The sequence below is a fragment of the Scyliorhinus canicula genome, chromosome 4 (assembly GCF_902713615.1).
Source record: "Scyliorhinus canicula chromosome 4, sScyCan1.1, whole genome shotgun sequence".
Taxonomy (NCBI): Eukaryota; Metazoa; Chordata; class Chondrichthyes; order Carcharhiniformes; family Scyliorhinidae; genus Scyliorhinus; species Scyliorhinus canicula.
The window spans coordinates 109,747,230-109,770,037 of record NC_052149.1 but is presented as its reverse complement, the minus strand read 5'-3'; the positions used below and the strand labels follow the sequence as shown (position 1 = coordinate 109,770,037).

General features: G+C 42.4%; 1 protein-coding gene across 1 annotated transcript in view; it reads right to left on the bottom strand.

The window, feature by feature from the left end:
* The window catches only part of acbd6 (acyl-CoA binding domain containing 6), a 571,355-nt gene that overhangs the window by 334,313 nt on the left and 214,234 nt on the right, over positions 1 to 22,808 (bottom strand). Inside the window, exon 5 of the mRNA XM_038794993.1 lies at positions 13,686 to 13,746. Within this exon, the coding sequence (XP_038650921.1) occupies positions 13,686 to 13,746 (61 nt within the window). The remainder of the gene's footprint in view (positions 1 to 13,685; positions 13,747 to 22,808) is intronic.

Sequence of the window (22,808 nt, the reverse complement as noted above, 5' to 3'; positions counted from 1 at the left end):
GTCTTTGTAGAAAGTAACAGGCCCTTTGCCGCTTGCTGTGCATTTCACCCGCTCACTGCTTGTAGACATGATTGAAGGAATTAAGAACAGGAAGAGATCTATCCAGGGTCGCATCAATCCAAATTCACAAGACTTGACAGGCGTCTTTCACAGATTTTGAAAGTTCAGAGAAAGCTTGTGCTTCTAGACATGATGATAACACCAAGTCAACCATGCAGAGTTTTCAAATAGACTTCCTATTACTTATGTCACCAGTTGTCTTTCTTGGAATTTGAGGTGATGTTCAGAGTTGCATACTTGCGGGCACAAAAAGTAAGAATGCAGAAAGGAAATCATTGGCAGCAAAGAGCATTGATAGTCCTCAGCGATGCTTTCATTTCCATTCGCAAGGAAACATTAGTCCCATAATGTAGAACGCAATGCCAAAAAGACTTCCACCTCCAATGAGGTCTTATTCGCAGTGGTAACTAGTACATACTGGTCTGGCTTTAGTCTATATACACAGTGGTAGTCATACATTGTGTGAAAGGCTTGGCACTATGTAATGTCCTCTTCTTCTGAACAGTAGTCACGTCCCTAAAAAAATATAAACACTTTTAAAAATTGAATAAAGAATGTTCTTCCTGAAACCAACTTCACCTTAATGCATTCAAATGCAAAAGATAATTAATGTAGATGACAGCATTTTTTGAAAATTATCTATTGCCATCTAGAATCCAATGTAAAACTGCTTTGTTAGCATTTATTACCAATTTTATTTTTACTCATAATGCACATCTTTGGATACAAGTACATTTTATAACATACATGAAATCAATTTGATTATAAATTGAATGACCAGTTCGATAAACATATGGGGCGGGATTCTCCATCTCACCACACCAGCGCACGCCCACCGGCAGCGGGATTCTCCATCCCACCAGCTGGCCAATGGAGTTTCCCCACTGTGGGCAGTCCCATACCGTTGGGAAATCCCCGGGCGTGGGTGCACTGTCGGCGCAACAGAGGATCCCGCAAGCAGAGAATCCAGCCCATGACATTTCTTTTTGTCAAATTATATTGCATCTTAAAAATTCTACTGCAACCATTTCAGCTTAACATCACATAAAGCTGAAGACATAGTAAGTTTAAGCAAAGACTGTAAAATATACTATATTGAAAAGGTATGTTTTCAAGAAATAAAGGCATGTCCCACAATGGTGTAACAGGTATTAGCAAAGGTGGCAATCAAACATATTATGCTACCCAAATAGTGATGGACTGAGTTGTTGACAGGAAGGGGATTGAGACAAATAATTCCATCTCTTAAATTACTGACACCAAACTGTTACAGATGATTATGTAAAGCAGTTGGATCCAATTGTGGATTCACTCCCCAAATCCGTTTTGGAGCATATCCATCACTTCTTTCCTTTGTAATTGTGTTCCCTTTGTCTATTATTTAGAAGGTGTGCAATTAAACAAACGTTTAAGCATCCTTGGTTAGATTTTATTTGGAGAGCTGGTGCAGACACTATCGGCCAAATGGCCTCCTTATACACCATTATAATTTAGTGAATTTTTAATGGGGGAGAAAAACTGAATTCTGTCTATTCTTGCCCTTAAAGGGCATGAAGGGATTCTCAATTTCTGATCCATGCCTCTCATACAATGATCACGTTTGCTCAGTGTTTTCACAGTTCAATGCAGATGCATTTTATTTTGCTAGTTCACCCTCAAATCAATAACTAGAAATGAGCTGGATCCCACAGAATGGAGCAATTGCATTACAAAAGCCAAATTTTGTGGAAATGAATCAATCCCCTCATTAAAGTCACTCCTTATTGCGGGGCTCATAACGGAAATAATTCTTACAAAAGCACATGTTGCTTTGATCATGGTTACCCTAAACATTTGTGCTGAAATTGCTTTGTGAAAGATGGTGCCATTGTCCTACAATAATAGTGCATCACTATCACCAGATTTCATCTCAGCTTTACTGTGGTTTATGCATAATGCCTGAATTAATGAAGATAACCTTTTGCAATCATTTGATTCAGTTTTAGAACTGGGCTCCAAGTATTAAAGTTGGGTGAGACAAAATGCAGTCAGTTGAGTGAAACAGAAAATTTGACCAATGACACTTGTTGCACAGGAGGCCTTTGAAAGATTTCACGCATGAAATTCTTCTTCTGTACATTTCTAGTGGGCTTACCAAAGGACACTGCTAAAACAACTATTTTTCTCACTTCTCTGTCTGTGTCCGACTCCTTCCTGACTGTAAGAAATGGAACCCTGGCTAGGTTTGGAGTTGTCTGACCTCGTGCTTCCTGCATCTTTGGATACAGACAAATCGTTTATCATCTCTCATAGACAGCGAAGCTACAGGTTCCTTTGCCTTGCTGGAAATGGAAACATGGGTCACTCAGGCTTAATCAGCAGACCCCAGTCATAGTGGTCCGTGATGTGGACAGCCTCACTGAAGCACATAATGTGGATTTTAACACTCAGTCAAAGCATAGCAACAAACCTATTCAGTGCAAGGAAATTCTGTTCGGTGCTCAGATCAGGAAAAATAATGTTTTAACTTCAACAGAAACAATACAGCAACTGATGCCAAGAGCTGAAAGATAAAGACCACCCCTTCAACTTTTAGAAAGAAGCCACGCAAGAGTCTGGTTGCCAGAAAAAGCCCTATCATGTTCAAAAAGGAGCAAGTGTTCATACTGATACCTACAAATGTCACAAAACGGACCAAAAGGCCTCCTTCTCTGCTACAATACTTTCTAAACTTATCCACTACCAACAGGTTCTGGTCATGGGCTGAAACATTGGAATCAAAATAGGACTTTCCTGGAGCAGGCTGGGCAAGGCTAACGTTGTCACATACATTGGAGAACAAATCCATGCTCCAGTGCACTTCAAAGCTATAAACCAACAACTATTGCAGTTATCATCAAACAGGAAATTACAACTAATGTTCCTGTAGACATTGATCCTTGCCTGGAGTCGTCTCAGATTTGGCAGCCTCCATTCATTCAATGTCTGATTTTGATGCTGGGATCACCATCACGAAAGACATCCGATAGCTTGGTGGAGAAAAACATACTGAAGGCGGTTGGTGCCAGCATGGGACCCTGACTGGGAATGGGTCAGAAGACTCAGTATCATCCAAAACACACACCAGCTTGCTGTCATGGAGCTGTAGAACCATTGTGATTAATTCCTCAGGGCAGTCAAATGCTTACATTACTTTCCCAGGGCCCTCATAGCTGACTAAATCAAAGACCTTGATAACATTGTGTACATGGCGTAGAAATCCATGTTCTATTCTTGGCACTTTTCCTGGAATATTGGAAACTGAAATAATGGCCCAAATGCTCCAGGAAAGCCCTATCTCGAGCTCAAAGTTTCAGCCCACGAAAGGAACCAGCCAGCAATGAACAAGGTCACTTACCTCGGCAGCACACTCTCTCTCAAGCGGTCTATATTGATGACAAGACATATGGAAGAATTGCTAAATTCAGCGTAGTCTTTGACAGGCTTCCATCATCAGGCTGGGAATGAATATCAGTAAGTCTGCCTCCCAAACTGGAAGTCTACAGAGCAATAGTCTTGCCCACGCTATGCATGTGAGAGTGGACTGTGTGCCAGTTGTCATGCCAGAAAGCTCAACCAGTTTCACTTGAGCTGCCATTGGAAGCTTCTGAAGATCAGATGGCAGCACAAAATACCAGACACAGATGCTCACCTGAACTAGCATGCCAAACATCCACATCATATTGAGACAACCACAACTGAATGGACTGGCCATTTACCCAGAATTCTTGACACACTTCAAGTTTGTGAAGCACTGACACCAATTTTGGGGAAAGTGGGATCTGTATCATTGGGATGGTCTATACCTGAACTGTCCTGGGGCTGGGAAATGAGGTTAAGAGATAGGTCAATAGAAATACTGTTGCAGACATTTAAAGGGACATTTCAGAATACACAGAATAGACACATTCCAATGAGAAAGGAAAATTCCATGGGGAAGGCCCACCATGAAAGGTTAATCAAAAAAAGTTAAAGGCGGTATCAAAATTAAAGAAAAAGTATATAATTGCGCAAAGATGAGTGGCAGGTCATAAAACTGGGCAGAATATAAAGAACAGCAAAGAATGATAAAAGGGTTAATAAGGATGGAAAAATTACAGCACAAGAGGAAGATAGCTGGAAATGTAATGATGCACATTAAGAGTTTCTACAGATATTCACATTAGAAGAGTTAAAATGAACACTGGTCCTTTGGAAGGTGCGCCTGGGGAATTGATAATGGAAAGTAATGAGAAAGTAGATGAATTGAACAGGTATTTTGTACATCAGCAGATAAAAGTAACATCCCAGAAATAGCTGTAAGTCAGGAAATGTAAGAGAGGAAGGAACTCAGAAAAATTACAATTACCAGGGAAGTGGTAATGAGCAGATTTTTGGGACTGAGGACAGACAGATCTCCAAGTCTCTTTATTGTATGTAGTCATAAAATGGATAGAAGTGCCTTAACCTTTTAACTGAGAAAAGGATGAAATAGTGACAGCAAATGATCTGAATACTACAACTAAATAATTGGAGAGAAAGGGAAGAGTACCCATACATGCAAACCGGTACAAAAATCAGCATATTCCCATTAAAAATGACTAAAAAGAACTTAAGACATGAGATACCCACTGCAAAATAAAAACAGCTTAAACACCGTCTCATGCGTACTTAGTGCTGTTTAGTCATTGCTTGCTTGCCTGCTATGTAACATATTTACTGCAAACAGCTTACCAGAAAAATTGCTTTGATTTGTCACATGAAACGTTGATTCTGCTCACTTTGCTTTTCTGTTCACTATTTTTTGTTTTTACTCATTATTTGGTTGAATGAGCAAGATAAGGAATTTCATCAATAGCTCCAGCCAATCCCATGCAAATCAGTCGCACCACTTTCACAAACAGTTACAGATGGCATTGTGGTGACTTGTGAGAGTACTGAACCAAGCAAAGAATGAATCTCAATTTAAAATCTTATGGAAAAGTGAAATAAAGAGGAGAAATCAAGGAAATCCTACAGGGAGGAAGGAGATTCATTGGAACAAAGATGAGGAGATGCATAAATATTTTGAAGGTCAAGAGAGACCTAGAAAACTGCACAGCAACAGAAGATAAAAGCAGCAGTAAAAAATTCCTTCAGAGCTACATTGGTAAAAGTGCAGAGAAAAGCTGATAAACTTAAAGATGCTGAAGACCAAGGGTGAACACAAAGAGAGTAAATATTTTGAATGATTCCTTCTTCGAAATATTCACAAGGGAAAACATTAGCAACAGCCTCAAAATGGAGATAACCAAGATAAAATCAATGACATAGTCACCAATTACCAGGTAGGTATCTCCAAGTACCGAGACCAAGTGACTTATGGGATGGCGTTAATGGAGACTAGCAAGCTACCTATAGAATTGAACCAGACTAACATGGCACCCATATTCAAGAAGGGGAAATAAGACAGACACGAGCATCTACTGACCCAAAAATCTCACTACCATGCTATGTAAACGTGGTTAGCTGCACAGTAACAGTGTAATAAATTGAAGTCAGGGATTTGGAAGGAAAAGATTGTAGTTGGCTAATCTCCTTCGATTTTTCCAAGTGGATTGTGAAATTTCCCATGGCTTCATGCATCTAGATTTCCAAAAGGCAACTGACAAAGATATGAGAATTCAGAGCAAACTCTAAGAGTTGGTTAGTTTGAGAAGTAATGTTGGGCCGAGTGGGCATCACTCAGTGATGTGATGACTAACTTTTCCATTTTGCACAATGACTTCATAAACTGAACTTGTGCAAATTATACTCAACGAGAAGGAGCAGTGGAATCAGAAGAGGGAGATGATAAATTATGAAATGGGTTGGTGATATATCAAAGTAAAAGAATGTATGGAATACAATTCCCTTTAAAGCAATGGAATTGGGAAACATTAGGATCTTGCTGGATGGACAAACTAGTATGAGCTGAATGGCATTTCTGATCAGTAGGTATCTTGTGAACAAATTAAAATGATTGGAATCCTAAACACACATGGCTCTAATACTCCAACAGTTCATAAATGTTTCCACACAACAGCAGAATAATAGCATGGGATCACTGGTATTTGGAATCCCAAACTAATAGTGGACCAGTTTTCTTGCATGCTCTCAATAACTTGAAGAACCATTTAATTGTGTATTTCTTCATTTCACAACTTTTCATTGCTGTTTGTGACATGTTCTTGACAAAAGATTACAAATATGAAATGTGAAGTAGGAGGGTTGTTATATGGTACTAACCGCAAATAGGTAATAAAAGACCCCAGAGAAAACCCATCAACTGGGTTTGCTAATCTTTAAAAAATATATATATTTTATTGAGGCATTTGTAATTTTAACATTTTAAACAGAGAGATCCAACACACGCAAGAACCCCGCAATAACACACCCAACTCCCCCAATCCCTAAACCTTAACTACCCATACTTCAAATTCCCTGCCCGTATCCGTCCTTTCCATAGCTCCCTCCCAGCACCCCACCACCCCGGTGCTCCCGAATCTTCCACCACTCCAAATATTGCCATCACTGGACTCGGAGTCACCCTCCCTTCCAGGACCTTTGACATGACGTCCGCAAATCCCTGCCAGAATCCCCTCAGCCTCAGGCATGCCCAGAACATATGTACATGATTCGCAGGACTGCCCCCCCCCCCCCCCCCCCCCCCAACACCTCCTCAAGAAACCTACTCATCCGGGCCACAGTCATATGAGCCCTGTGAACCACCTTGAACTGGATCAGGCCAAGCCTGGCACACAACAAGGGTTCATTGACTCTCCCCAGGCTTTCTCCCATAACCCGACTTCCAACTCCCCTCCCAGCTCTTCCTCCCACTTCCTCTTCACCTCCCCGATTGGGACCCCTTCCCACTCCATCAGTTCCTTGTATATTTCCGAGGCCCTTCCCTCCCAACCCCTGTTTTGGACAATATCTTATCTTGTAGCCCCCATACTGGGAGGCGAGGAAAGCTCGGGACCTGCCTCCAAACAAAATTCCGTACATTCAGGTGCCGAAACCCATTCCCACCAGATAACTCAAACTCCTCCTCTAGCTCCTCCAGGTTCAGGAAGCCCTCTTCATGGAGAGGTCCCCAAATCTCTCAATCCCTGCCTGCTGCCATCTCCTGAAACCCCAGTCCAGCCCTTCCGGCTTTACTGAGGAGGTCGTGGATAACACGTTTAGCGAGTTGGTCACACCGCAGGCGAAGGTTACTGAGGGAGATAGCAAATGGGTGACCAAAAGACAGAGCAAGAGTAGGAAGGCAGTGCAGGTGTCCCCTGCGGTCATCTCCCTGCAAAACAGATATACCGCTTTGGATACTGTTGGGGGAGATGGCTCACCAGGGGAAGGCAGCAGCAGCCAGGTTCATGGCACCGTGGCTGGCTCTGCTGCGCAGCAGGGCAGGAAGAAAAATGGCAGGGCTATAGTGATAGGGGACTCGATTGTAAGGGGAATAGACAGGTGGTTCTGTGGACGCAATCGAGCCTCCAGAATGGTATGTTGCCTCCCTGGTTCAAGGGTCAAGGATGTCTCGGAGCTGATGTCTCGGAGCTGCAACAGGACATTCTGGGGGGGGGGGGGGGGGGGGGGGGGGGAGGCGGGGGGGGGGGGGGGGGGGGGAAAGAGGGTGAACAGCCAGCTGTCGTGGTGCACATAGGCACCAACGATATAGGTAAAAAACGGGATGAGGTCCTACAAGCGGAATTCAGGGAGTTAGGAGTTAAACTAAAAAGTAGAACCTCAAAAGGTAGTAATCTCAGGATTGCTACCAGTGCCACGAGCTAGTCAGAGTAGAAATGTCAGGATAGATAGGATGAATGTGTGGCTCGAGAGATGGTGCAAGAGGGAGGGGCATTGGGACCGGTTCTGGGGGAGGTGGGACCAGTACAAACCGGACGGTCTGCACCTGGGCAGGACTGGAACCAATGTCCTAGAGCTGTTGGGGAGGGTTTAAGCTAATGTGGCAGGGGGATGGGAACCGATGCAGGAAGTTGGAAGGTAGTAAAACAGGGACAGAAGCAAAAGGAAGGGGAAAAGTGCAAGGCAGAGAAGACATAGTCAAAAATCAAAAAGGGCGACAGTACAAGGTACATTGAAAAATGAAAATCGCTTATTGTCACGAGTAGGCTTCAAATGAAGTTACTGTGAAAAGCCCCTAGTCGCCAAATTCCGGCGCCTGTCTGGGGAGGCTGGTACGGGAAGCTTGACTGAGGGGAGCTCAGTGAATAGGCCCAATAATACTAAAAGTAATAAAACTGGAGATGTTAAGATTCAAATCAGAGGTAAAGAAACCAACATAAGTGTACTTTACCTGAATGCTCGTAGTATTCAGAATGAAGTAAATGAGGTGATGGCACAAATCATCGTGAATGACTATGATTTAGTGGCCATTACTGAAACATGGTTAAAGGATGGTCACGACTGGGAGTTAAATATCCGAGGGTATCAAACTATTCGGAAGGACAGAGTGGATGGTAAAGGGAGGTGGTGTTGCTCTGTTATTTAAGGATGACATCCGGGCAATAGTAAAGGATGACATCGGTGATATGGATCCATTTGGTTGAATCCATTTGGGTGGAAATCAGGAATAGTAAGGCGAAAAAGTCACAAAGAAATAACTGATGCATGTAGAAGTGGTACAGCAGTTATCATGGGGGATTTTAATCTACATGTTGATTGGTTTAACCAGGTCGGTCAAGGCAACCTTGAGGAAGAGTTTATCGAATGTATCCGCGATAGTTTCCTAGAACTGTATGTAATGGAACCTACGAGGGAACAAGCGGTCCTAGATCTTGTCCTGTGTAATGAGACAGGATTGATTCATGATCTCAGTTAGGGATCCTCTCGGAAGGAGCGATCACAATATGGTGGAATTTAAAATACAGATGAAGGGTGAGAAAGTAAAATCAAATACTAGTGTTTTGTGTTTAAACAAAGGAGATTACAATGGGATGAGAGAAGAACTAGCTAAGGTAGACTGGGAGCAAAGACTTTATGGTGGAACAGTTGAGGAACAGTGGAGAACCTTCAAAGCGATTTTTCACAGTGCTCAGCAAAGGTTTATATCAACAAAAAGGAAGGACGGTAGAAAGAGGGAAAATCGACCGTGGATATCTAAGGAAATAAGGGAGAGTATCAAAGTGAAGGAAAAAGCATATAAAGTGGCAAAGATTGGTGGGAGACTAGAGGACTGGGAAATCTTTAGAGGGCAACAGAAAGCTACTAAAAAAGCTATAAAGAAGAGTAAGATAGAGTACGAGAGTAAACTTGCTCAGAATATAAAAAGACAGTAAAAGTTTTTACAAATATATAAAACAAAATAGAGTGGCTAAGGTAAATATTGGTCCTTTAGAGGATGAGAAGGGAGTTTTAATAATGGGAGATGAGGAAATGGCTGAGGTTTTTTCGATCGGTCTTCACAGTGGAAGACACAAATAACATGCCAGTGACTTATTGAAATGAGGCTATGACAGGTGAGGACCTTGAGAGGATTGTTATCACTAAGGAGGTAGTGATGGGCAAGCTAATGGGGCTAAAGGTAGACAAGTCTCCTGGCCCTGATGGAATGCATCCCAGAGTGCTAAAAGAGATGGCTAGGGAAATTCCAGTTACACTAGTGATGATTTACCAAAATTCACTAGACTCTGGGATGGTCCCGGTGGATTGGAAATTAGCAAACGTGACACCACTGTTTAAAAAAGGAGGTAGGCAGAGAGCGGGAAATTATAGGCCAGTGAGCTTAACTTCGGTAATAGGGAAGATGCTGGAATCTATCATCAAGGAAGAAGTAGCGAGGCATCTGGATAGAAATTGTCCCACTGGGCAGACGCAGCATGGGTTCATAAAGGGCAGGTCGTGCCTAACTAATTTAGTGGAATTGTTTTAGGACATTACCAGTGCAGTAGATAATGGGGAGCCAATGGATGTGGTATATCTGGATTTCCAGAAAGCCTTTGACAAGGTGCCACATAAAAGGTTGCTGCATAAGATAAAGATGCATGGCATTAAGGGTAAAGTAGTAACATGGATAGAGGATTGGTTAATTAATAGAAAGCAAAGAGTGGGGATTAATGGGTGTTTCTCTGGTTGGCAATCAGTAGCTAGTGGTGTCCCTCAGGGATCCGTGTTGGGCCCACAATTGTTCACAATTTACATAAATGATTTGGAGTTGGGACCAAGGGCAATGTGTCCAAGTTTGCAGATGACACTAAGATGAGTGGTAAAGCGAAAAGTGCAGAGGATACCGGAAGTCTGCAGAGGGATTTGGATAGGTTAAGTGAATGGGCTAGGGTCTGGCAGATGGAATACAATGTTGACAAATGTGAGGTTATCCATTTTGGTAGGAATAACAGCAAACGGGATTATTATTTAAACAATAAAATATTAAAGCATGCCGCTGTGCAGAGAGACCTGGGTATGCTAGTGCATGAGTCACAAAAAGTTGGTTTACAAGTGCAACAGGTGATTAAGAAGGCAAATGGAATTTTGCCCTTCATTGCTAGAGGGATGGAGTTTAAGACTAGGGAGGTTATGTTGCAATTGTATATGGTATTAGTGAGGCCACACCTGGAGTATTGTGTTCAGTTTTGGTCTCCCTACTTGAGAAAGGACGTACTGGCACTGGAGGGTTGTGCAGAGGAGATTCACTAGGTTAATCCCAGAGCTGAAGGGGTTGGATTATGAAGAGAGGTTGAGTAGACTGGGACAGTACTCATTGGAATTTAGAAGGATGAGTGGGGATCTTATAGAAACATTTAAAATTATGAAGGGAATAGATAGGATAGATGCGGGCAGGTTGTTTCCACTGGCGGGTGACAGCAGAACTAGGGGACATAGCCTCAAAATAAGGGGAAGTAGATTTAGGACTGAGTTTAGGAGGAACTTCTTCACCCAAAGGGTTGTGAATCTATGGAATTCCTTGCCCAGTGAAGCAGGTAAAGATAGATAGTTTTTTGAAGAATAAAGGGTTTAAGGGTTATGGTGTTCGGGCCGGAAAGTGGAGCTGAGTCCACAAAAGATCAGCCATGATCTCATTGAATGGCGGAGCAGGCTCGAGGGGCCAGATGGCCTACTCCTGCTCCTAGTTCTTATGTTCTTATGAACCACAGCTCTCCGGATCCTTATCCCACCTCAAAATAAGGGAAATTGATCCCTGCGATCTGCATTTGCTAATCTTAAACAGTTACATACAAAAGTGACAATAACGTCAGACTACTTGAGGCAAAGGTTAGCTTGCTTCCATTTGACTAAAAACATGAACTATTAAGAGAATATCTGGTTCAATACATGCAGTGTATAGTATTACGAATTAAAAATTGAAATGTTAAATTTGTGACAAAGACTGCCTTCCCGGTGTAAAACAAAAGTTGATGCTCAGTAAAGAGGATGCACGAGTCAATAATAATTTGTGCGGCTATGTAAATTTACTCCGGTATCTATAAGAATATATTCATTCACATTTGAAGCAGAAAGTGTGGCAGAGGTGGAAGGCAACTGAACATTTCCCTTTGAAGAAACTGTGAAATAACAAAAAAAAAATCAAATAGAAACAAAAGCAGATGCTGAAAATCAGGGACACAATCTTGGGAAAGCTCAGGTCAGGCAGCATCTGTGAAGAGAGAACATGCTGACACACTGCAGTTTTGACAAGAGCCAACATCTATGTTGGCGATAAACAATGTTAGAAACAGACATAAAAAAGTTAATGTGGAGGCGAAGGAAATAAAGGTTTATAAAATACTTAATGGGAAGGGAGCATATGGTTGACATGAAGATAGGAGCAGGAGGAATGCCTTTTGGCCCGTCGAGCCTGCTCCGCCATTCATCACAACCATGGCTGATCATCCAAGTTTAAATGGCAGAAATAACCTCATCTCATGCCAGTATTCCTTTTTCCATTTAATCATTTCTATTTTCCTTTTTTACAGATCATTCCATTTATGGGGTATGCGAATGAGAGTGTACTGGTGTTTCCCGCCCCGTTCCCATCTCTCTTTTCTTTTTAAGTGCTATCATGGAGTAATATCTTCCGGTTTTAACCAATGGTCCCCATCCAAGATGTCAATTTGTCTGCTTAATCTATAGGTGCTACCTTGTCTGCTCAGTGTACCTGCCATTTTTTGCTTTTGTCCCATTTAGAATACTGCAGTTTCCCTTCTTCACAAGCCAAGCTCGGCATTTAAAAAAAAATTTACAATGCCCAATTCATTTTTTTCCAATTAAGGGGCAATTTAGCGTGGCAAATCCACCTATCCTGCACATCCTCGGGTTGTGGGGGCGAAACCCACGCAGACACGGGGAGAACGTGCAAACTCCACACGGACAATGACCCAGAGCCAGGATCGAACCTGGGACCTCTGCGCCGTGAGGCAGCAGTGCTATCCACTGAGCAACCATGCTGCCCTCAAGCTAGGCATTTTAACATCAAAGTGGATAGCTGAAGAATGCATTAGTACTGACTCGATCAAAACAAGGCACCTGGCGCTGGCTGTCTGAGGGCTGTTTTTTTGGATGAGTTGATGATACATTTTATTTCCATAGTGATTTAAACTCAGCACCTGTATATTGGGAATGCTCAACAGAATGTACACCATCAAGTTCACAGGTCAACAATCTGTTGAACAATCTTAAAACTATAACTGAGTTTATTTAGCTAACATTTTGTTGTTGTTGATTCTTTTGTATGCTACAATGTTTAAAAACCACAATGGTGTTGGCAGTGCAATTTTCCCCTAGGTTTTCTTAGTAAAGTAGGGATATGCCTCATGAATTGTTATTGTCATTTGAAGCTTCCCTCAAGTTATCTTTATCAACATTTTTATTAACTGACAAAATTAAGTTGAGATTCTTGGTAGGTAATAAAAAATGAATTATCACAATCGTCAAATTTTATTCAGATAACAAGTATATTCAAGGGCAGGTAGCACAGTGGATAATCTCTCTGGACGAGTAATTCAGAGGCCCAGACTAATTCTCTAAAGAACAGGGAGAATTTAAATGCAGGTTAATAAAATCTGGAATATAAAACTAGTTTCCGTCTGCCCATGAAATGATCATCCATTGTTGTAAAATTCATCTGTTCACTAATGTCCTTTAGGGAAGGAAATTTGCCATCCCTACCCATTCTAGCATCCATGTGACTCGAGACACATAGTAATTTGGTTGACTCTTAACTGCCCTCTGCAATGGCCCAGCAAGCTACTCAGGTCAAGAGCAAACAAAGGCTGGCCTCATCAGTGACGCCCAAATTCCATTAGAGAATTAAAAAAATCATGAGGGTATATCTGAATAGTTTCTGTCCAGACAAGCCTGCATACCATGTTATAGAGAACTGCTAATAAATGCATTAAAATTAATTATGTCAACATTTTAAGTGCACATTTTCCTCTCTTGGGAGACGAGTCTGACTATATGGTTTATGTATTCTTGCAGATTGCCAAACTTTAGAGGAGGTAACTAAATTCTGAAAAGTTGTGGAAGAACAAAAGACAGTTTGAAGGGGAGGGAGGGGGGGGGAAGTAATTTTAAACTCAAGAAAAGTACATCATGTCATAATTAATTAGTCATGAAAAGCATAAAGAAACTGTACTCCAATTAAAACTTACCCTTTCAATTTTTTCATCCAACATCTTGAAGAACTCTTGCTGACTGTCCGAGGTGTGAATGCTAAAAGATATATTTAAAAACGAGCATTCCCTTTTAAACACATAATCCTATTTTGTACTTTTGTAAAAGGAACCACACAATTTAGAATTATTTAATATGTGCATGTTCTTCTGCTGAGACAAGGACCAAGTATTCCCAAATTCTTCCATGTACAGTAAGATGAATGCTGGAAATGTTAACCAGGTTACAGGACTATGTTATTATGCTGGTTCAGGGTGCGCAATAAACAGATAACAGGAAATGCTAATGGGAAGCTGAAGGTTCTGTTTTGGATTATCAAATCTAATTTCTTCATTAAGGGCTGGATTCTTCGGCCGCAATTGCCGCAAGATCGTCACGGACAGGATGCAGACCATGTAAAGGTCCATCGACCTTGGGCGGAATTTTCGGTCACCGGACAGGTGTGGCTAGAGAATCTCACCCCAAGTGCTTGAGCCCAGTTCAAAGGACCTAGAAATGCCACTGCATAAATGTGCTCAAAGAACATTCACACTTAGACCAATAGAATTCTTGCACGATACTCTTAACTCATAACCAGAAAGGATTCTCATCTCAACCATCAGTATCCCACAAGCAACAGCAGACATTGGGCACGATTGTCCGCTCCTGCACGGCATCGGGAAGGCCGTCATGAACTCGGCCAAGTTTCATGATGGCGTCGGAGGCCGGTCCTCGCACCCTATTCACCCCCCCCCCTCAGGGGGCAAGGAGAAGCATTGTGAGGAACTCGGCCACCAGGCCTTGACGTTTGCATCAAAGCGGCGTGCCGAGAATGACACGACAGCGGCGCCGTCAGCCGCGCATGCGTAGGTTGGCCGGCTCCAACCCACGCATGCGCAGTTGCCGTCTTCTCCTCCACTGCCCCGCCCAACGTGGTGGCTTGATCTTGCGGGGTGGCGGAGGGGAAAGAGTGCGTCTCTTGAAGATGCCGGCCCGATGATTGGTGGGCACCGATCGCGGGCCAGTCCCCTCCCGAGCACGGCCATGGTGCTCGATCCCCTCTCCGCACCCCACAGGCCCCAAACTTACCTTTCACGCTATGTACACGCCGGCAGCGACCAGGTGTGGTTGCCGCCGGCGTGAACAGGTCAGGAACATCAGGCCGCTCGGCCCATCTGGGCCGGAGAATCGCCGGTCGCCGTGAAAAACGGCGAGTGGCGATTCTCCAAGCGGGAGGGGGGGAGAATCGCGGGGGGTGCCAGGGCGGCGTGTCATGATTCACCCGGACCTCCCCCGATTCTCCCACCTGGCGTGGGGAGCGGAGAATCGTGCCCATTGTGTGCACACGCGTCTGAAAAAGCTTGGGAGAGGCAGATAAATAGCAGGGATGCAGAATGGCAATCTTTTGAGAAAATATTTTAATTTTGAATACAAAGGCCAACTGAAACAAATTGTATTACTTGGAAAACACAGAAAACCACAATAAATGTACAAGTCCAGAGGCACAGTACATATGTCAACAAGACTATTACATTTACTCCACACCCCAAGCGGGGGGGCTGGTGGCAGTAACTAGAAAAATACAATTATACAATTTACGTGGAGCCTGAGCACAACTTTCTCAAGTCAGCCCCTGGCCTTCTAACTTTCTCCCGCAAATCAACTATGGGCCTGATCGAATGGCCTCGTCGCGTCTGGCTCAGTCACACAGAGGCTATTATGATTGCAACGCTCGGAATGCCTCGCGAGATCTCATCAGATCTCGACATCACGTACTGGATCCCGCCCTTGCTGGGAGAGATCCACATTAACATATTTAAATGAGCTCATGATTAAATGATTATGCTCATTTAAATACATCTGCGCCCGATAAGCCTGAGATTGTACGCCTACACCTGGGAGACCTCGCCACAGAGCTATTTAGCACTGGCCCACATAAATGTGGACCAGGTTTAACGGCACCTGGGGGGGATGTCTCCCAGGACATCGGAGGGAGGCACCCAGGTTGTCAGGCTCTGCACAAAGTGGTACCCTGGCACTCTTGCTGCCACCTGGTCACACTGGAATCAGACCCGGAGGTGCCCTGCCCTTAAGTGGGGTGAGGGGGGCTCGAGGACCTACTAAGAAGGGGGATTCCAGAGATTGGGTGCCATTTTTAAATGCCGCCCGCTCTCTTCCTGCAGCAAGTGAGGCCTCGGCAAGGCATTACCTGCAGAGGTATCCCAAAAAACAAAATCCCGTTTGATAGCGGGATCGATCTCGGCGCCACAGGGGCTATTTACGCCCAAAACAGGACTGTTTTATTTTTGTTTCATTAAATTGTGCTCCATATCAATGAGTCGTGTATAAAATGCTCACAATAATTTTAAAAGAAACAAGACCTTGCGTTTTGCTATCAGAACAGTTAATTACTACAGAGAGTCAAGACCAGATATATTGTTACACATCATTATGTCTGGTCCTTGATGCTTATTTTTATACTCATCCTATTTAAGCTTGAAAAAAATGTTTGATCAAATGCAATTAACCTAAACAGCCCCAGTACAACAGATCAAGGATGCAACATAGATCAAACATGGTACAATCTTTTCATCATTTCAAATCTGTTAGTTCAATACCAGTACCGTTTCCACAACACTGCTCATCTGAAATTCATGAGATTGTGGTTGCAGGTGATTGGGCCTTGCCAAACAACATGGATAATGTTCACTCCCACTTGCATATGAAAGAAGCCTTTTCTTCATTTGTTTTCACTTTGGAAACATAGACATCTCCATTATCACCTTTGTCATTGCATTTTTGCATATACCGGAGAATTAATATTTTCCTCTTTGGGTAATCAGAGGCCAAATTCAAGAACTATCTGTGCATTAGGATGATTATATGCAGCTATCTTTCAGACAGTGGAAGGCATTTAAAGAAGGTTGTGGATCTTCAAGAATCGTAATTTAGTTTAATCCTCCTTGTTTGGTTTGCAATATTTGACGGAACATCATCTTCAGGGTAATCAAAGGCAGAATTAGGCCATTGCCTCTTTTTAGTACTATGGTGTGTCTCAGACCTGATCAGCTTTAAGAGGAAACACAACACAGTATTGTGGCCGAGCATCTGGTGTCGACATACTACTGCACAATACCTTGTTACTTTAAAAGTAAGCTCCTGACTAAAGAAAAGTAGCAGATATTAATAACATTGCAAGTGAGGTGCCTTTTTTACAAATTCAGAATCCTTGTGAAAGGCTCCACTGAATCAATCATTCATCTCTTTCTCACTCAGATACTAAATAGTATGCTCATGTATTAACTTCATTTTTTTTTTTCCATTTTAAATTTATGAAATATACGTCTTTGCTTGTTGCTGTAAAAAAAAAACAACTCAGCCAATCTTCAGGCTGGCTCTCAAGAGCATGCAAAATATTAAAGGCTTTGATGAAATCATTATTTTGCTCCATTAATTTATTTATTTAGACTTGCATTTCTGCAACACTTTTGTGCTAAGTTCTGAGTGGGACTTGAACCCAGAACCTTGGGGCTCAAAGACGAGAGTATGACCAACTGGAACGGATTTTCCACCCTCCTCCCACCCCACAGCATGTCTTGCTGCGGTGGAGGCAGCCTGCCATTAGCTGGCAGTGGGACTGGCTGGTCCCGCTTCTGTCAATAGGGTTTCCTGTTGTTGCACCCTCTGCTTTTGAGGAAACCGCACAAGAGAGTTGCCGTTGATCCCGTTGTCAGGGACGGCTTGAAAATCCCTCTCCATGTAATAATCTAATAAGAATCTAATAATCTTTATTATTGTCAAAGTAGACTTACATTAACACTGCAATGAAGATACTGTGAAACTCCCCTAGTCGCCGCACTCCGGCGCTTGTTCGGGTACACAGAGGGAGAATTCAGAACGTCCAATTCACCTAACTTGCACATCTTTGGACTGTGGGAGGAAACCGGAGCACCCGGAAGAAACCCACATAGACATGGGGAGAACTCCTCACAGATAGTGACGCAAGCTGATAACTAAACTTAGCACCTGGCGATGTGAAGCAACTGTGACGTGTGTCAGCAATGTGGTATTTGAATTAGATAGTTTATATATTCTCTCATTATGAGAAAATTACATATTTCCTAAATAAACTAAAGTTTGAATAATAAAATACAAGGCCGTGACTTCAGTCAGGATTTTATAGCCAAGTTGGCGTGGCTATTTTCAAATCTCCCAGTAACATTTCCAAGTGCTTCCCATGCAACTGATTGTTCTAATGTAGGTAATCCCAACAGCAATTTTGCACACAGTAGGGTTGTACTTAACAGAAAATGATGGCAAGTGTACCAGAATTCTCTTTTTTTTTGAAGTGTCATTAAGATTTTTAGCATGCACCTGGACCACTGCAGAAGCAGGAAGGATCTTGGTTTAATAACTTATTGTAAAAAGATCTCCCTCCAACACAGCAGCATGGTAGCATAGTAGTTAGAACTGTGACTTCACAGCGCCAGGGTCCCAGGTTCGATTCCCCACTGGGGCACTGTCTGTGCGGAGTCTGCACGTTCTCCCCATGTCTGCGTGGGTTTCCTCCGGGTGCGTTGGTTTCCCCCCACAGTCCAAAGACGTGCAGGTTAGGTGGACTGGCCATGCTAAATTGCCCTTAGTGTCCAAAAAAGGATAGGAGAGGTTATTGGGTTAGGCTTAAGTGGGTCGGTGCACTTGATGGGCCAAATGGCCTCCTTCTGCACTGTATGTTCTATGTTCCCGGGTACCATGCTGGAGTGCCAAAGTTAACTGCACACTCAAATCCTGGAACAAGGTTCTAGTGTACAACCTTCTGACTCAGACGTACTTAGTTGCAGTTTAGTTCTATGGAGAGATTGTTGGCGTGGAGGTGCATGATACGTAATATGCATCTCTGTAAACAAGGCACTCTCTGGCTACCAGAGCTGTAACAGGTTATGTATAGATACGAAACAGTGCCATGGGATTTTTAATGTCCGCTCCGGGTGAGGAACGACAGGGTCTTGCTTTAACATCTGATCTGAACAGTACACCATCCATCAGTATTACACTGAGGACTTAGGTTTTCAAAAGTGCGACTTGAACCCACAAGCTTTTGACTGAGAAGTGAGATAACTACCATTTAGTGAAGATTGATACCGTGAAGAGGACAAATATATTCTGCCCTGGTTATGATTAAGGTCAAAGAGAGCCAAAACCCAGTGAGCCTGAAATTATATTTGCAGATGGCATGGCATTAATTACTGCCGTGAACACCATTATTGCATTGCATCAACACAACTTCTCAGAAAAATATTATGCCCAGAATACAGAGACGAGGAATGTCCAACCAATTTTAGTTGAAGTAAAGCAGGAGAATGCAAGTGAAGCAGTTGAGTAGTTTATATTACATTTTTTCCAGCTGACACTGTTGAAAATAATGTTGTCTGTTCAAAAATCTATAGATGCATGATAATGCTGGACTGGGATTCTAACGAAGTCATGTGGAATGGCTTTAAATTTAAACAATGCACTATATTTTACTGAGATAGGATATTCTTTTACAAAATGTTTTCAGAATAGAGACAAAACAAAAAAAAACATTTAAAGATCACACAAGACTGAAATCAAACATAGTACTTGTGACTGCACAGAATGAGATAGCCACTTCCTGGCACATATGAATTGATCAAGTCTGTGCACTGACTTTCTCCACACCCATTCACACTGGGATAAGTCTCTGATCTGGATCCAGAACCAATTCTGAGGCATGGAACTTCCATAATCACCATAACAGATTAGAAGCCGTTATGGGTCCAAATTTCCATATAGATCAATTGTTTATTTTGTACCGTGAACAAGATATGTATGAACAAACTTATTCATTCCATTCATTATTTTATCACAAATGTCAATTTGTTGAAAAATACTTCTCAAACATTTCTTGAATTTTGAACAAGATCCGTTACAATGAATAACTTAAAGAAACTAATTCCTGAAGCATGGAATTTTAAGGTGCAGTAATAATAAATTTTTCCTTTAATATAAACATTCTGATGGTAGTGTTTCAGAAAGTTGTCTTTGCTACCTGCTGTAAGGGGATAAAAAGTGATTTCTGTTTCCTGTGCTCCTGGAAAGAACAGATGCAGCAAACTAAAATCTTATTCTTACTGGAGGTTGACGCTCCAGCCGAAAAAGACTGAATGCCCAAGCAAGGTAATTATTACCTTTTTTTAAAAAAAGCAAACCATGTGGAAATCATATTCCCCATTTGCTTGCAACATACACTCACCACATGAACCAAGTATACTTTGACACCAGGAAATTACCATATCCGATTTGTGCATAGGATATACATGTCGCTTGCTAGGTCAGCATTTATTGCTATCTCTAACTACCCTTGAGAAAACAATGGCGAGTTCCCTTCTTGAACACTGCAGCCCATGTGGTGTAGGTGCACACATACTGCTGTTAAGGAGGGAATTCCAAGATTTTGACAATGTACTGAACAACAATCATCTCCTTTGTGCTTGGACTATAACCAGTGGAGAGTTTCCCCTTTAATTCCCATCGATTTTAATTTTGCTAGGACTCCTTGATGCCACACTTGATCAAATACTCCCTTGATGTTAAGGGCAATTGCACTCACCTCACCTGGAATTCAATTATTTGCCCACGTTTGGATCAAATAAGGTCTGGAGTTGGGTGGAGTCTAAACTGAACAGGTTACTGCCGATGATGTTCTGCTTGATAGCACTTTTGATGACACCTTCCATTAGTTCCTCATTGATGGGGAAAATATCCATTCATATTGTAAAGGTGAAGGCTGACTTGCAAATTGAAATACTACCAATGGGAATAAATACTTCAAATGCAACAAGGTTCCTGCGGTCACTGGAGGTTTTTCTTGTTCTGCATACTTTGAAACTTCCTCAACCTCTCTGTTGTTCTACCACCACAATAATTGCTTTCTATACAACGCCACTTGATGGGAATATTGTCCAATTTTTGCAGAACATGGAAACTCACAGTATGGTGAAATATGTGCAGTCATAACATTAATCTCACGAATGAGGCCAATAAACTGGAGTTTAAAATGAACTGAAGCTCCTGGCATGTAGTTTCCTCAATTCATTTGCATACTGCTGTTATGAGGCTTCCCAATGTGAGACAATGATTTACCAGTAACAGCTGAGGAACTATCATCCAACCTTCTTTTATCATTAATACCAGAGTCATTGGTCCCTAGGGGGCCCAATATCTGGCAGAACCACATTTTTTGTCATTTATGATTACTATAATTTGTACCAAACCAAAATGTCATTAACTTGCTAACTATAGGAACAGGTTCCCTGGACTACAAATCTCTAACTTGCTCTGAGCAATTTGTCTTTATGTTATAGTTTTCAAAATATTTATGTCAGACAATTTTCCTTCATGCCTGTATGAACAAGCATTAGTATTGAACTATTTCCATTTTTGTTAGGATACAAACATTATCAGTAACAAAGTAATGATTATGGAACGGTATCGGAGTTGGGTAGTACTGTGAGCTCAGTTGAAAAGTTTGTAGATGCAAACCCAAACATGAGTGCATAATCCAGGCTGAAATCTCAGGGCCCAACGGAGGGATTTCTGTATTAAGAGATGCCATCCTTTGGGTAGCACATTAAACTGGGGTCTCAACAACTTCCTCCAAACCAACTTTACCAACGCCAGCAAAAAAAGAAACATCAACTCATTGTTTTATTTTATTTTTTTTATTTGTAAGCTGGGTAAGCAGTCATAGTATGATGTCAAGGTTCGCAATCCATTTGCAGTGTGAATGGTTGTGATGTCGCCAGGAATGGAACTTTGAGGGAAGATGGCCCGATTTGGACGGCCAGTTATAATTTGAGCTGTTTCACTTGTGGAACAAGTGGCCACATCTTCCTTGGACCATCGACAAGGGGTTTACATTTGGGTCAGTTGCCAAGTTGCACTTGGGAGTTATTTGGAGTCAACGAACAGGCACACCTTTGACAGGTGTGGTTATTGTCAGTTTTTAGGGTGTGTGGTGTTTTTCAGTAGAGGCTCGTGGATTTCAGCCAAATGTGCAGGTTTCTTTTTGAAGTCCTGTGTCAGTGGGAATGTTTCATTCACTGGCAACCGGTAGTGTTTTTTTAAACAGCATGCTTTTTGGTCAGATATTAGGAGGTTAATCAGTGCCAGCAGAGGAAGCCATTGTGTTGGTCTCAATGTGCCAGAACTCATCCTCATGGCTTCCTGGAAGCCATTCATCTCATTAATGTCTGTGGGACCTCACTCTGGACAAAATGACACAATGTGGATCAATAACTCTCATAATGCAATTTCTTAATTGCATTTGAAGGGTTCCTGAGAGAAGTCATTGAGAAATGCTAGCATTTCAAATCAAAAATAGAACAAATAAAATGCTGCATTAAGTAGGTTTATATGGGTTTTTTCTGTGACGATCAAATCTAATGAAATGAAAATGAAAGGGAAATTGCTTATTGTCACAAGCAGGCTTCAAATGAAGTTACTGTGAAAAGCCCCTAGTCACCATATTCTGGCACCTGTTCGGGGAGGGTGGTACGAGAATTGAACCGTGCTGCTGGTCTGCTTTCAAAGCCAGCAATTTAGCCCTGTGCTAAACCAGCCCCAAGCTAAACTAAACCAAGATAATGATTATCTTGCAGGGAGATTCTATGCCATCACGTGAATAGGAGAAACAACTGCACACGTAAAACATCTTTTGTGGGGGGGCTTGATGTTAGGGTGGGATTTACCGGCTGTTCACGCCGGCGGGAAATTCTGGTCCCATGCTGGTGCACGGGTTTCTTGACAATAAGAGGTGTGGGGCACTGGCGGGCTGCCTCCACTACCGAAAAACACGCAGCAAGCTGGTGGAAAAATCCATCTCTTATGTATCCACTGAGGCTCAGTTGCCGACTAGTCAGAATGTTGCGGGTTCAAGTCCCACTCCAAGATTTGAGCACAAAGATCAAGGCTGGCACTCCAGTGTAGTACTCCAAAGTGGTGCAATATCTGGAGGTTCCATCTTTAGGTTGAGATATTAAATTTCCAACCCTCAGGTAGACATGAGAGATCCCATGGCACTACTTCGAAGAAGAGAAGTG